At 35.2% G+C, this 14384-nt stretch overlaps 1 protein-coding gene across 6 annotated transcripts in view; it reads left to right on the top strand.

Moving 5' to 3' along the window:
- Nucleotides 1–14384, top strand: part of TBCK (TBC1 domain containing kinase) — a 249778-nt gene that overhangs the window by 9520 nt on the left and 225874 nt on the right. For all 6 annotated transcript variants that reach the window (XR_005019963.1, XM_036852717.1, XM_036852718.1 and 3 more), the window contains exon 3: nucleotides 5352–5424. Coding sequence is in view for 5 of the 6 variants with exons in the window: in XM_036852717.1 (XP_036708612.1) it covers nucleotides 5352–5424 (73 nt within the window). In the remaining variant the exon portion in view is untranslated. The remainder of the gene's footprint in view (nucleotides 1–5351; nucleotides 5425–14384) is intronic.

Genomic DNA, 14384 nt, shown 5'->3' with positions numbered 1-14384 from the left:
TCTTAATGTAGAACCCAGCTCAACATCTAGGTAGTCTCTTTAGGCCCATCCACCATATTGCTGGTTACTCTGTTTCCCCTGCTTTCCCTGCTCCTGGATCTCAGCAGCCCTTTCTTCTAGGGACACACAGGTCATGGATGTGTGTAAAATTCATATATTTTAAGTTTGGCTGCCTGGAATGAAAATATCAGTGATTGTCAAAAGGTTAGGGAATTTGATCATTTTTTTACTACTGGCAATGTTCATTGTCGTGAAAAGTTGTATGCATCGTAAGGTGTAAATAAATTAGAATAAGTGTAGATGTGAAGGTCTTTTTGTTCCAAAACATCCCAGTCATTTCAGTTGAATTTAATTTGAAAAGTTTGAAAAGGCTCTACTCTACAGTCTCCTTAGTGAACAACACATATTTCTCGATGATTTAATACCACATGATTTTGGTTTGGACTCCACTTAATTGTCTCCTCAAAGAATTTTGGTTTTGGTTCCTTTCCCCCCTTTATTCTGTCCTTACTATACAGATATCTCACAGTTTGTCATTGTTAGTCTCCCACCTGCCCACCTTTCCCTTTTTACTTGGAGTAATGTGTGACATGTGGTCTGTTTTACTAACATTATGTTTTTACATGTTAGGTTAGCTCAGAAGTCAGGCTTTCACTGTTTCCTATGGATCATTCAAAACTGATTCAAGATGATGTTAGTTTCTTGCTAACTCAGCAGAATGATGTATTTAAAGTCAAGAATAGTGTACACTAGAATTTGTGCACTTGATTTATTAAAGAGAAGTTGAGTAAAATATCTTTAAAAGAAAAAAGCCAATAAAGCATGAAAATACTTAAGTTAACAAACAATCTTTTTCTTTTGAACTTGAAATCTCAGCAGTTTTAGAAGCAGAATAAGGATTATAAATGGTAATACATTCCATTTTATTTGGTATTGGTTACCCAGAAATCTTTTGTTTATTGCTAGGAAAATCAAGAACAAAATTATTTTAACTAATAGATTTGAAGTTTAGGTAAAGAATAATAGAATTGTTAAGAACCTGTAAAACAATGTATTCTATATCTCTAGCTGCATATATATTTCAACCTAAGTGTCTATATCAGTTTAGAGTTCCATCAAAGAAACAAAACCAGTAGGAGATAGATAGCTAGATAGCTACACAGATATAGATTAATTGCTTGGAATTGGTTTATGTGATTTTGGGGTTGGGTAGGCTCATCTGAAATCCATAGGGCAGGTCATCAAGGACAAGCTGAAGTTTTAGACAACAGCTGAAGTCACAGTCCAAGTGTGGAGTTTCTTCTCCAGAGAAGAGTCGATTCTGCTCTTAAGGCCTTTACAACTGATTGAATCAGGATCACCCAGATTATCTAGGATGATCTTCCTTACTTAAAGTAAACTAATTGTAGATTTCATTTATTAAATGCCTTCACAGTAACACCTAGATTAGTGTTTGAATAACTGGGGACTATAGCCTAGCCATGTTGACTCATAAAACTGACAATCACAGTAACCTAGTAACAATACTGTTTTTTAAGCACAGAATTTTTCTTTATCAGTTTTACTGTATAAATATTTATTTAGAGATTCTCTTTAAAAAGTAATGAGCTAGTCTCAGTTTTTAATGTGAATAACAAAAGAATGATGCAGTAACTATATTCTAATAACCTTTCATATTTTAATGCATTTACAATTTACCTCTTTCTTTAAGTTAAAAAAGTTTCTTTTAATCTTTCAATCTGTTTTAGTCCCTCTTTTTATTCAACTACTTTATTATCTGTCTTGCTTAATACTGTACTCTCTTCCATTTCTTAGCATTGACTGACTTAAAACATACAGTTCAAACTGTATGTACACTACAGTTATACTTGGCATTCATCAACTGTTAGAAGAAAGATTATTTCACGGTTCTTGTATGTTCTACTCTTTAAAGTTCACCTTGGTGTCACATTTGTTTTTTATAAATAATGCCACTACATTGCTGACTTATATTTGGTACATTATGATTCTCAAATATTTCTGTCATATTTTATTCTGTGAAACTATATTATTTTATAACAAACAGAAGTTATTTTCAAACAGTGGTCCTGAGTTTCAGAATGAAGACTAACGATTTTTTGAAAAAACTGGTTCATATTGGAAACATTGTTTTGGTATACACTCTATTACCTCTGGGAGAATCTTTGATATTCTGCCAAGGATTATGGTTCTGCTGTCTTACAGTAATACTTTAAAGGTCCATAATATCCTAAAGCTTTGGCAAACTCTGGCTTATGATATTTTGAAGGAGTTTCCTGAAGAAGCCTGATAATTTTTTTTTTCTAAATCATTTTATGCCTGACAAATTTTAGGCTAATGCCAAACACTTTGAAAATCCTTCATAGATATGGAGACTTATGAATATATAATTTAAAATTGTTCATTAATGGGGTATGCACATTTTAACATATTCTGATGGTTTTGTTTTACATTAAAATCAGTGCTATTGTGGTGTTATTATGCCTAGTTTACAACATAGGCATATACTTTCCTACGCAGGACACACTTCTATTTAGACAATGACTGTCATTATGTGAGACTCATTCATTTCTAATGGCTACATTGAGCCTTTGCTTAAGTTAACTCATTTAACAAGTATTTTTAAATTAGATGCTTATATGTTTGAGGTATGATTCTAGACACTGGGGATGCATTTTGAACAAGACCAATATCCTTCCTGCCATCATGAAATGCATTATCTAGTAGAGAACAAAGGCATTAGATAAAAATGTATACAAATCTTTAGGAGTTGAAATAAGTGCTACAAAAGAAAACTACATTGTGGAATAGATTATATGATAGGAGGAGCAAATTGATTTGGGGGGACCAGGAAAGTGTTCTTGGAGGAAATCACATTTAACTGAGTAATGAATAATAATAATAGCTAACTCTTAGGGCTTCTTATGTGCCAGGTTCTTATTATGTATTAACTCATTTCAACCTCACAACAGCTCTATGAGGTAGGTACTGTTGTTTTACGGAAGAAGAAACCTTGGCACAGAGAGGTTAGCAAACTCCCCCAAGGTCACATAACTAATGAGTTATTAAACCTAAAATTTGAGCCCAGACAGAATAGTCTGTGCTCTTAACCACTATGTTTCATGATAGGAGTTAACTGGGAGAAGGAACAGGAAGATCATTTTAGGCAGTGGTAATCCATGTGCTAGTATTTTAAGGTAGCAAAGGGGAAGGAAGACCAGTGTAACTGGAAGTTGGTGAATGACAGACAAAATAACAAAAAGTAAAGCCAGACAGGGAGTTACGTATTCAGATTTATTATTATATTATCACTTAGATTTTAGTATGAAAATATGTTGGAGGGGGAATAAGAATTAATATGAGAAGATTAGTTAAGGGATTGTTGTAGTAATCTAATGAGGGATGATGTTGGATGGGACCCAGATTGTGGCAGATGGAGCAAACTTTACAGATTCTGGAAACATTTGGGAAATAGAAATAGCAGGGCTTTTTCTTTGGATTTGAGAAAGGGAGATTACTCCTAAATTTGTAGCTGGAGCAGCTGGCAGGATAGTGGTACCATTTACTGAAACAGTACTAAAGGGAAAGGCTTAAGGAGCAAAATATAAATTCAGTTTGAGTTCTGTTGTGTTTGAGGTAACTTTTATATTAAAGTGAGAAACTGGCTATAAAAACCTGGAGTTCAGAAGAGAGTTCTGGGCTTGAGATAAAATTTAAGAGTCTTTCAACCTTGGAAGTAAATAAGGAGAAAGCACAGTCTGAAGACCCAGAATCAAAGGTGGAGGCACTAGAAGCATTTAAATTTGGGTAGAAGAGGTACCAGTCTACAGAGGAGACTGAGGAGGGGTAGCCAGATAGGTGTAAGGAAAATTGACAAAATGTGGGAAGAGGGAAAACAAAGGAATGCTGCTTCCCATTTTGGTTTTCTGACAATATTATTTGCTTTTTCCTTCTAGAACTTCACAGTTGTGCTAAATTGCTTGGAATTCAACTTTGCATGCTATTTTCTTTATTGAATTGAAGAACTAGAACTTTTATCTCAACTTTCTTTCCTATTTTATTTCCCCTCATTAAATGTTCTTTCAAATTTAATTTTCTTTAAGTTCCTGTTTAGATGACTTGGGTTTTTTTTCTGAAAGTGATAGTTTTCATTTATAGTTTTAAGATTTTGTGTTTCAGATCATTCTATATAATGCCACCACCTCAGTTTGAGCTTCCAAGATGTGACCCATACAATATCCTGCCCTCACACCTCACATGATTGCCTGTGTACCATTGTCCTTCATCTCTACTCCCAGCAGGCAAGACCGTACCTTGAGTCAGTCCTTCCCATCTTCTGCTCTCATTTTTCTACCTTTGCCATTTTTCATTTTCACCAAACCTCCTTGCAGTTTTCACTATTTCTGGTCCCTTTTCACCTTTACTTCTTTATCTTGTCTTAGCTTGCCATCTGTATTATGTGTTTACCTTCTTCCTTATCTTAGAACTCATTTTGCATAGATATTCATAGTACCCCAATTTCTTTCTCCTGAAATAACCTTATCAAATCTCCAGCCACTTGTGAACCCAGTTGTGCTTTTCTCTCACTCCTCTTACATTCTTTCATCTAAAAAGGAAAAGAGTTTGTTGATCTGCTACTGTGTCAGACAACGTGTTAGTCACTAGGTAACTGATGATTACATTAAAAATGTATAGACCTTCAAACTGTGCTGTCTTATTCTTAAACAGTTGATCTGTTGGAAAATAAAAATTACATCATGATATAGATTGTGCCCACCAAAATTTTATATTATTACTAATCTCAGCAGGCCCCATGACGTTACAAATAACCCCAAGTTGATTTTCTGTTCTTTCTCCATAGTCATGATTCAGAACATTTCTACTTTTCTCAAATTTCTGAACTCAGTTTCAAAGACCTTATGTTTGAACCAGACCGTCAAGACAATTTGTCCCTAGCTCCCAATTTCCCCTTCACTTCAAAATTTCTTTATATCTTCATCCAAGCTTTTTCTTCTCCTAGTCTGTGTCAGAAGAAGGATTGCTTCTTTTTGCCAAAGGTAAACTTTTCCAGCTGTTTTTCCTGATGCACATGGGAGAAATTCTAGAGAAAAACACAAGATGAAAAGAAATTGTTATTTAATGTGTTGTTTTATTACACATTTATCCTGTTATTCTACGTATTTGATTTTTATGTAGTTAATGTAGACTTTGAAAAGCTCTTTTAAAATATCATTTGTACTATATGTTAATAAGTTTAGTGGGGTATATTATTTTGTTATTAAAACATTGTGTTAATCAAATATAAAGTGGAGTTGGTGTTTTTTTTTACTCAGAGAGACTGGTGGTGGTGGCTGAACACTGTGAACAGAGTCTAGAAGACTTGCTTCGAGAAGGGAAACCTGTGAGGTACTGTATAATATCAGGACAATTACATGAAAAGCAGAAATTGGCAAACAAAAGGCATTTTAACTAGAAACTGCAGGATTTTAGTTTCTTCTGTTACTTGTTTAATGATAAAATCCAGGTGTAAATTTTCATTTTAGGAAATTTAATTCACAGGCCTCATAGAAATTCAACATTGACATTATCCAGTGTTCAGCTTTTGTGAGGTAAGCATTCTGCAAAGTACTTGACAAAAAATTGCTAAAGAGGATATACAGGAAATTTTGAAATCTTTTTAGTACCAAGCATTTCTCTAGCTGAGTTTAAGAGTATTTCCTGAGAGAAGTACATGGTAGCTTCTCACAGGGCACTGGTATTCTTAGGGACATAGTGAACTGTGTAGAAGGCTAGATTGAAAAATAGAGAGAAATAATAATCGTGGCTTGGGTGGAATATAATCATACAGTTTAAATTCAGTTATTTCAATGACACATGAAATTTACTTTCTAAGGCATTTTTGGCAAGAAAAGTGGTCTAAACTTTCATACAAATATACTATTAAATGAGCTTCTTCACAGATTTTCTGAAATTATCTTAAAATTATGAAAAATGTTTCTTTAATGAATTAAGTTGTACTAAACCAGTGAAAAATATTTGCCATGAGCCTTTATAGGATTGTAATTATCCATCCTAGATTAAAGAAATATTCTTATTCTTGGTCAATACTCTTTAATCATTGCTGTATTATAGATGAAGATAAATCTTTTGCAAGGGAGGAAAAATGTGTATCTTACTAAATGGTAGTAATTTAATAGCAGCAAAACAAATAAATTGAATAAAAGTACTTTCCTTGCTACTTTAAATGGTTTGGTTTTAAGTGGTCGCTGGAATGAAAGATGCAGATATCAAGTATCCAGTTGCCTCACTTGATTTTTTAGAAAAGTCTAATCTGACCATGGTGATAAAAGTGACTTTTCTATATATTTAACCTAACTTAGTAAATATGTTTTTATAGGTATAATTTTTGCATGTCACAAATCTTTAATTGTATTTTTTTAAGAACATATTACTCTTTGCCCACCAGTTTAAATTTACACTTTAATTTATAGGCCACTAATGCAAAAAAAAAAAAAAAGTTCTCTGTGAAAGCTAGTTGACATTAAAATTGAAAACTAATTGTAGTCATGTCTTTAGGAATTTTAACTGAGTTTGGGTTAAATTTGTATAAAGATTTACAATGCAATATGTATGATGAAAAAGCCACTAACTAGCTAGGCAGCCTTGGACCAGTCTCTTAATCATTTTCCATATCTGTAGAACAAGGAGTTTTACTTGAACTAGGGATCATTCTAGAGGAAGTTATTGTCAACTTTATATTTTATTTAATATGAATTACGTGTGATAATATATTAATCAATTGCCTTTATAAGCATATGTTTTCTTATACTAATATATTATACTAGTATATTAACCTACTATTCCCCATGACTTAAATGGTAGATTTTTTTGACAGAAGAACCCATGACAAGTCTAAGTGCAAAATTCAGTGCTATAATATAAAAGGCAAGTTGTTTTAGAAACATCTATTTTATGATCAGCAATCCTCCTCCTAGGTAGAGGATCTCCTTAAATTTGTGCCCAAGAGGTACATCATTTGCCTCCCTGTAGTCCCAGCCCTGCTTTGGCATTTAATCAAGAGAAAGGGAAAATGCATGCCCACCAAAATATTTGCACAAGTATGTTCCCAGAAACATTATTCATAGTAGCCCCAAACTGGGAAGAACTCAAATGTCCATCAGTGGGAGAATGGGTAAGCAGATTGTGGTATATTAAACAACAATAAAATGGAATAAACTACTGATACAACAACATGATGAACCTTAGAAATGTTATGCTGAGCAAAAGAAGCCAGACACAAGAATCATATTCTTCCATTTATATGAAGTTCTAGAACAATCAAAACTCAACTACGGTGATAGATGTAAAAATAGTGCTTAACTCTGGCTGAGAAGAGGGCAGTACAAGTACTGATTCAAAATAGCCGTGACTGAACTATTTGGGGAATGGAAATTTTTACATCTTGATTAGGATATTACTTACATGGTGCATGTTCTTGCAAAACTTGTCAAAATTCACTGATGTATACACTTAAGAGTGTGCATTTTGCCTATGTAAGTTATACCTCAAAAATTTTTTAAAAGCCTGTTGAGTTATTTACTTGGCTTGAGTTGTGAGTCTCTCATATAGCAACCGTGTTATGTTGTTAATGAAGATGCTTCATCCAGTGGCATACTTGTTTGTATTTCTTTGTTTCTATAAGAAGAAATAGCATGAATTAGTTATTGCTGCTTAACAAATTACCTCAACACTTAGCAGCTTAAAACAATAATAAACATTTATCAATTTATACAATTTCCCTGGGTCAGCAATTCAAGAACATTTAGCTGGGTGGTTTTAGCTCAGGATCTCATGACATTGCAGTATATCAGCTGGGGCTGTAGTCATCTGAAAGCTTGACTGGGGATTCAGTCAACTGTTTCTAAGTTAGCTCACTCATTTGGTGCCAGTTGTTGACAGGAGGTTTATTTCCTCCCTACCTTGAGGGCCTTTCCATAGACCTCTTGGCTATTCTCACAATATAGTGGTAGGCTTCTCTCAGAGTGAGTGAGTGAGCAATCTAAGAGATGAGAGAAAGCAAGGTGGAAGCGGCAATGCCTTTTATGACCTCTCCTGAGGAGCCACACATTGCTATAGCTCATTGGATACAGAGGTCAGCCATTAATTGTATTCATTGTGGGAGAGGACGACACAAGAATGTAAATCCCAGGAGTCAGGGGGCATTGGAGCATCTTAGAGTCTGGCTGTCACAGAAGTCTTGGAGATCATACAAGTACTAAAAAAAAAAAAAAAAAAAGAGGGAAAAGGTAGGAATGAAATACTAAATCAACATTAACACTAACTGGAAAATAAAGTTCCTAAAATTATTCAATACTCATTAGGGTACTTGGGACAGAAAAAAGGAAGAAGTTTACACTATGAAGAGAGGACAGATTATTAAGGGAATATCCAGAAGTACCAGAGGACTTAGCTATGCTACGATTAGAATTGCTCTACATCATGTAAATTGATGTTACCCATGGTCTTGTGCTCTCAGCCATTCCAGAGGACTCTACAAGCCACAAGTAGAGTAGGTCTTGTCATCAGGATGGTAGTAACTGTAGGATGTTCCCTCTGATCTCCACATTTCCCTCTTTGCCCATATCTGTCCTTCCTTTACTTACTGAAAAGAACTAAAGGAGAGAGAAGCTGGTGACTCAGAAGACAAATTTCCATTTTCATCATTTTACCTCACTCTACCCTTTTACTTTATTTACTTTTGATTGTACTATATAAGGATATAATTGCCATTGCTTTGTCAATAAGATTAAGTCCATTAGCTCATGAAAAGTTTTACTTTTCTGTGCTTGTCATCATTTATCGTTGTTTTAGAGATAATAAATCTCATAGCAATGGATACCAGTAGCCTCAACAGTGTAAAGGTATAAAGAAGCCACCTTTCTTCAATACCCTTGTATATGTCTTCATGAGGATAAAATGTTATAGATGGAAGCATATTCTTTGAGTAGGTAGCAGAACATCAATAGGATTAAATGCAGATTTCATACTGTCTTTCATGACATTTACATAGTCTTTTTCATTTATTTAAAATAGAACATATGGTAGTCTTATGGGTCTTTGTAATTTCTTCAAGTGAGATATTTTTAAACATTTTTGTAAAGTATGTATTGTTTTTAATCATTCTGGTAATAGATTAAAATTCAATATTTTCCTTGTTCATTTTGGGATATAACATTCAGCACTTACTGCCTTTGAGTAGAAATGATTCTGTCAGGTTCAGTTCCAAGTTGTTATCTGATCCATCCATCTAAATTAGCTTTGTTGAAAACTATTTGACTTTCCACATATTTGGATTACATTAGTCTCCAATACCGGAGCAGGTTTCATGTGCAGAATTGATGTGTTGCAGTTTTAATTAATTCTATAACCTATTTATGGAAAGTGAGAAGATGTTCTTATGGCTTATAAATCAGTTCTTTCCCCTACTGCCAAAAGTAAGCACCCTGCACCTGTAAGAAAGGCTGATGCAAAGTAAACAGGAAATCTGTTTAGATGGGATTGCTATTTGAAATCCATGATTTTTACTTGTACATCTGTCTCTAACTGTTGCAAAACTGTAAGCTGCCAGTTGTCTGGTAGTTATTTGCAGTTCATTGTCCAAACTTAAGCATCATTTAAGGCATGTATCTTACTGGATTTATATTTTGAAGAAAATTTTGCGTCTTCTGTAAAATTTGTGGGATGGGGGATAGAGGAATGAAAACTAGAAACTTAGAGAAGAGTCTTGTATCAATTTACTCCCTAACTTTTTTCATGATAAATTTAATATCACTTAATTAAGCAATATTGTACTAAAACATTATGGTAGTAATTCGTATTACAAATGTATTGTAACTTAAGACTGTCTTGAGGTTTCAGATCTCACTAGAAAATTAAGTGTTCTTTCTTGTTATAATTTTAATAGCCATAAAACCCTTTTGAGAATTCATGTTATCCAAACCAAGAATAATAATTTTGTGCTATGACCTGGAGCTTATAATTGAGTCAGTCTTTTATGAAATAATGTTATTTGTGAGGGTAGTTTGCTAACCTGGTTTGAAAGAGAAAACTCATTTTCTTTAGAGTCTATTCAAGCTTGAATATGAGGAATTAATTTTGGAGAAAGCTTCTCTCTTTTATATGGCTTTTATATGTTACTTGTGCCAGAGTTCTCTCTTGCCAGTATCCTCTCCAGTTTCAGTTAAATGATCAGAACTATTTGCTGGAAACATAGAAGCATGGAATTCAATTAAACTCTTATAACCAGTACATTTCAAGAAAAAAAGTACAGCGTTTGAAAGATTTGTTTGAAATCATCTCATATTTGGTGCCTGTGAATCTATTTAATTGCTACCCTAAAGCCAGATTCAAGGTACTGAAAAGTGGAGAAATTTAAATTTCATCTCATTTCTAAAATATTTTCCAGAAAATGTTAAAAAAGAGATATACCTTTTGTCACTCCTATTAAAACAAGCATGAGGGAAATGGTTTGTCTTTTAAGTCTAGGTGCTATTTGGAAAGCATTTCCCGTTTGTGTTATTCAGCACATGTACTTTTTCTTAATCTATAAAAGTGCCAGCAAGTATAGTTCATAGACAGATATTCAGCAGAGTTTTGGCACTTGCAGTAAAGCTCCTGCATTGTCCTTACATTTGCAAGTGAAGGCAGGGTGAGTAGTGCAGGCAAGTTTCTTCAATAAAATGTAGTTTGTCATATGTTTTTAGGGTTATGGTTTTGAAAATTTACCAGAGAACCATCAACATTGCAGAGGTTATACATGAGACTTTGATGGGAAGCAGGCTATGTCTGCAGCTGTTCACTAGCTTGATGGAAAACATGATCTGACTTACTCGGATGAGTAAGTTTTATTTGCCCTTATTAAATGATTGCCTACTCACTGAATTAGATACTCCAAAGAATTTTGAACACATTCTAGAATACTCTCCACAGATGGATAATGAGCCACGTGTCATAGTCATCAGAAATAGATAGTAGATACTCTTATTTTAGAATATAACCTGGTGGTAGAAGTTAAGGCTCTTATACATTTTTTGCCTTCAAGGGCCCTATTTTCAAAATGCATTTGAAATTACCACAGTATAGTCAAGTAACTTAAGATTTATGTAACTGATGTATATTTTTCTTCCAGTTTTACTTGTCTTGTTTAAAGACAGAAAATAATACCAAAAAAAGATGCTTTTCACCAGGCATGGAATCTTGCAGCGATCTTTTGCTTTCTCCCTCTCTTGTATCCTTTATCCTATTTGCCAGTCAAGTATTGTTAATACCACCTCGGTGATACTTCTCTTGTCTCTGCTGTCCTCTACATTGTTTAATTCAGGCTTCAGTAACAAAGAGCTTGACTATTGCATTGCAGCATTCTCCTAACTGGTCTTCCTGCTTTTAGTCTTTCCATACTCCAGTTACTCCTACTTTCTGCTGCTATATTAATATTGTTATAGATGAGTCCATTCCCTGCTCAAAAACATTTTGTGGTTCTCCATTTGTGTGTGTGTGTGAAGAAAATGCATTTTATAGGCATAGGACCTGACTTCAAACTCTCTAAATTACTTCCAGGGTATCTAAATTGTTCAAGTATTTTCATTGTTGCCAATATATGGTTGAAGAAATTGAGTGCCAGACAATTGAAATATACCTTGTTGAAGACCAAGCTGTCTTTCTGCCCAGTGTAGATAGCACAGTGTACATAACACTTCTTCAAGTAATTCACTTACCTCTGTCTGCCTCTATACCATGCCACTGAACCAAAGCACAAATTGTATTTTTCTCCTCCAAATTCCTTTATTACATTGTATCTAGTTGTAAGGTACCTTTCCCCTCCTAGATTATAATTGTTTTCCTTGCAATTATTTAATTAAGGAAGGTATGGTTTACTTTCCCTTAATTAACCATACATTTTTAACATGCATACAGTATTTTTTATTTTTTCTGTCTCCCGAAATTGTTAGCATAAGAGTTTGCATATAGTTAATGTGTTATAAATTAACTATTAAATGAACTAATTATGTTTTTAGTTTAGTCATGCAGTTTGAATTCTATTTCCCTATTATCTTCATTTTAATCATGTGTCATAATTATATTTCCCAAACAAATGAGTTTTGGTGAAAGTATAATGCAAATGTATCTTGGTAATTAGTTTATTATTTTCTTGGAAATATATTTATTTCTGAGATTTATTATTTTCTTTAAAAATGGAATGATTCGAGGAAACAAATTGTCGATTTCCTTTCTCATGACTCTGGGGAAGAATCCACTTCTAAGCTCATTCAGGTTGTTGGCAGAATTCAGTTCCTTGCAACTGTGGGAATGAGGTCCCTGTTTCCTTGATTACTATCAATGAGGGGCTGCTCTCAGCTCCTGGAAGCCATCTGCATTCCTTATCATGTGGCTTTCTCCATCTCCAAAGCCTGCAATGGATAATATCCCTTGTATCACATCTTGCTCATGCCTGGAGTCTCTCTTATTTCCTCTGTCTCTAACCTCTAGATCCAGATTTCAAGGGCTCATGTGATAAGGTCAGCTGCACCATAGAATATAATGTGATCATGAGGGTAAAATCCATCGTATTCATAGTCTTGGGGATTATGCCAGGTGTACATCAGGGTACAGGGATTTGGGGAACCATCTTAGAATTCTGCCTACCTCAATTTGGTTAGTAAAGATCTGGGAAAATTTTTTAGTCTTATGGCAAGTGTCATATTTGGTGTTCTCTTTCGTATTAGTAAATCATTTTGGCTGAGATGGTGGGAACTGTGATGTGTCAGGGGTCACCAAGACCACTCCCAGCTTCAGTGATTCAATAGAAGCACTCACAGGACTCAGATGTTATTATACTCATGGTTACGTTATACGCATTGCAGCAAAAGGGTGCAAAGCAAAATCCAACAAAGAGAAAACAACGGGGCGAAATATGGAGGAAACCAGGCACAAGCTTTCCAGAGTTCTCTCCCAGGAGAGTTGTAGAAGATGTCCTTAATTTCTCCAGCACAAAAATTGTGACAACATGCACAAAGTATTGCCTATTAGAGAAGCTGGCCTGAGCCTAGGAGTGAGAATTTTTGTTGGGGGTTGGTCACAAAGGTACATAATGCCTGTGTGACTGATTGCAGTTAATGATGCTCCAGACCACCCCCCCACCCCCCGCAACACAGAGGGAAGCAGGTGTTCAACATAAATCACATTGTTTGCACAAACTATCTGGACAAGCTAGAGTGATTCAAGGCTTCAAATGGGCAAAACACTCTTATCAGTTAGAGCATTCCAAGAGCATAATTCCCCAAAGCCCACAAAGGGCCAGACAGGAAAGTAGGCGCTTTGGGGAGAATGTGCAAGATTTGAAACTGATGTGAGATTCCTTTTTGAGGAGGTATCAAAGTAGATTTTATAGCTGCGCCAGTAATTCATGAAATGTGTGTGACTTTATAGACTAATGGTTGCTGGTCTTGTTCAGCTAGGGTTTGTGTAAAGCCTTTTTTTTTCATTCATCAGCAAAGTATTAGCTCTCCATTGTTGCTGTAACATATTGCCACAAATTTAGCAGGTTAAAGCAACACAAATTTATTATCTCATAGTTCTATAAATCAAAAGGCTATTGGGCTTGGGTGGTTTCTCTGCTTCAGGTCTAACAAAGCCAAAATCAAGGTGTTGGTGGGGCTACATTTCCCCTGGAGGCCCCAGGGGAGAATCCATTTCTAGGCTTATTCCCGATGTTGGTAGAATTTAATTCCATGCAGTTGTAGGACTGAGATCCCTGTTTCCTTGCTGGCTGCTGTCCAGGAGTCGTTCTTAGCTTCTAGAAGCCACCACCATTCCCTGGCTCATGGCCCCATTTCTTCATCTTCAAAGCTAGTAGCAGCAGGCCTGGTCCTTCTGATACTTTGAAACTCTGACCTCTTCTGTCACTCTCTCTGACTCTTTTGCTTTGCTCTTCTACTTTAAGGGTTCACATGATTATGGTGGCCCACCTTGATAATTTGGGGTACTCTCCCTACTTTAAGATTAGCTGATTAGCAACCTAATTCCATCTGCAAAGTCCCTGTACAGTAGTACCTAGACTAGTGATTGAATTAAAACCCAGGTGACAGGAATCTTGGGAGGATTCTGCCTACCACATTCTTTTTTTTTTTTTTTTAATTTATTATTATTTATTTATTATTTATTTTTGGCTGTGTCGGGTCTTAGTTTCTGTGCGAGGGCTTTCTCTAGTTGCGGCAAGCGGGGGCCACTCTTCATCACGACGCGTGGGCCTCTCACTGTCGCGGCCTCTCTTGTTGCGGAGCACAGGCTCCAGACGCGCAGGCTCAGTA

Source organism: Balaenoptera musculus, chromosome 5, assembly GCF_009873245.2.
Source record: "Balaenoptera musculus isolate JJ_BM4_2016_0621 chromosome 5, mBalMus1.pri.v3, whole genome shotgun sequence".
In the NCBI taxonomy this organism is placed as follows: domain Eukaryota; kingdom Metazoa; phylum Chordata; class Mammalia; order Artiodactyla; family Balaenopteridae; genus Balaenoptera; species Balaenoptera musculus.
Note: the sequence above shows the minus strand (reverse complement) of the source record. Positions and strands in the feature narration are given on the sequence as shown.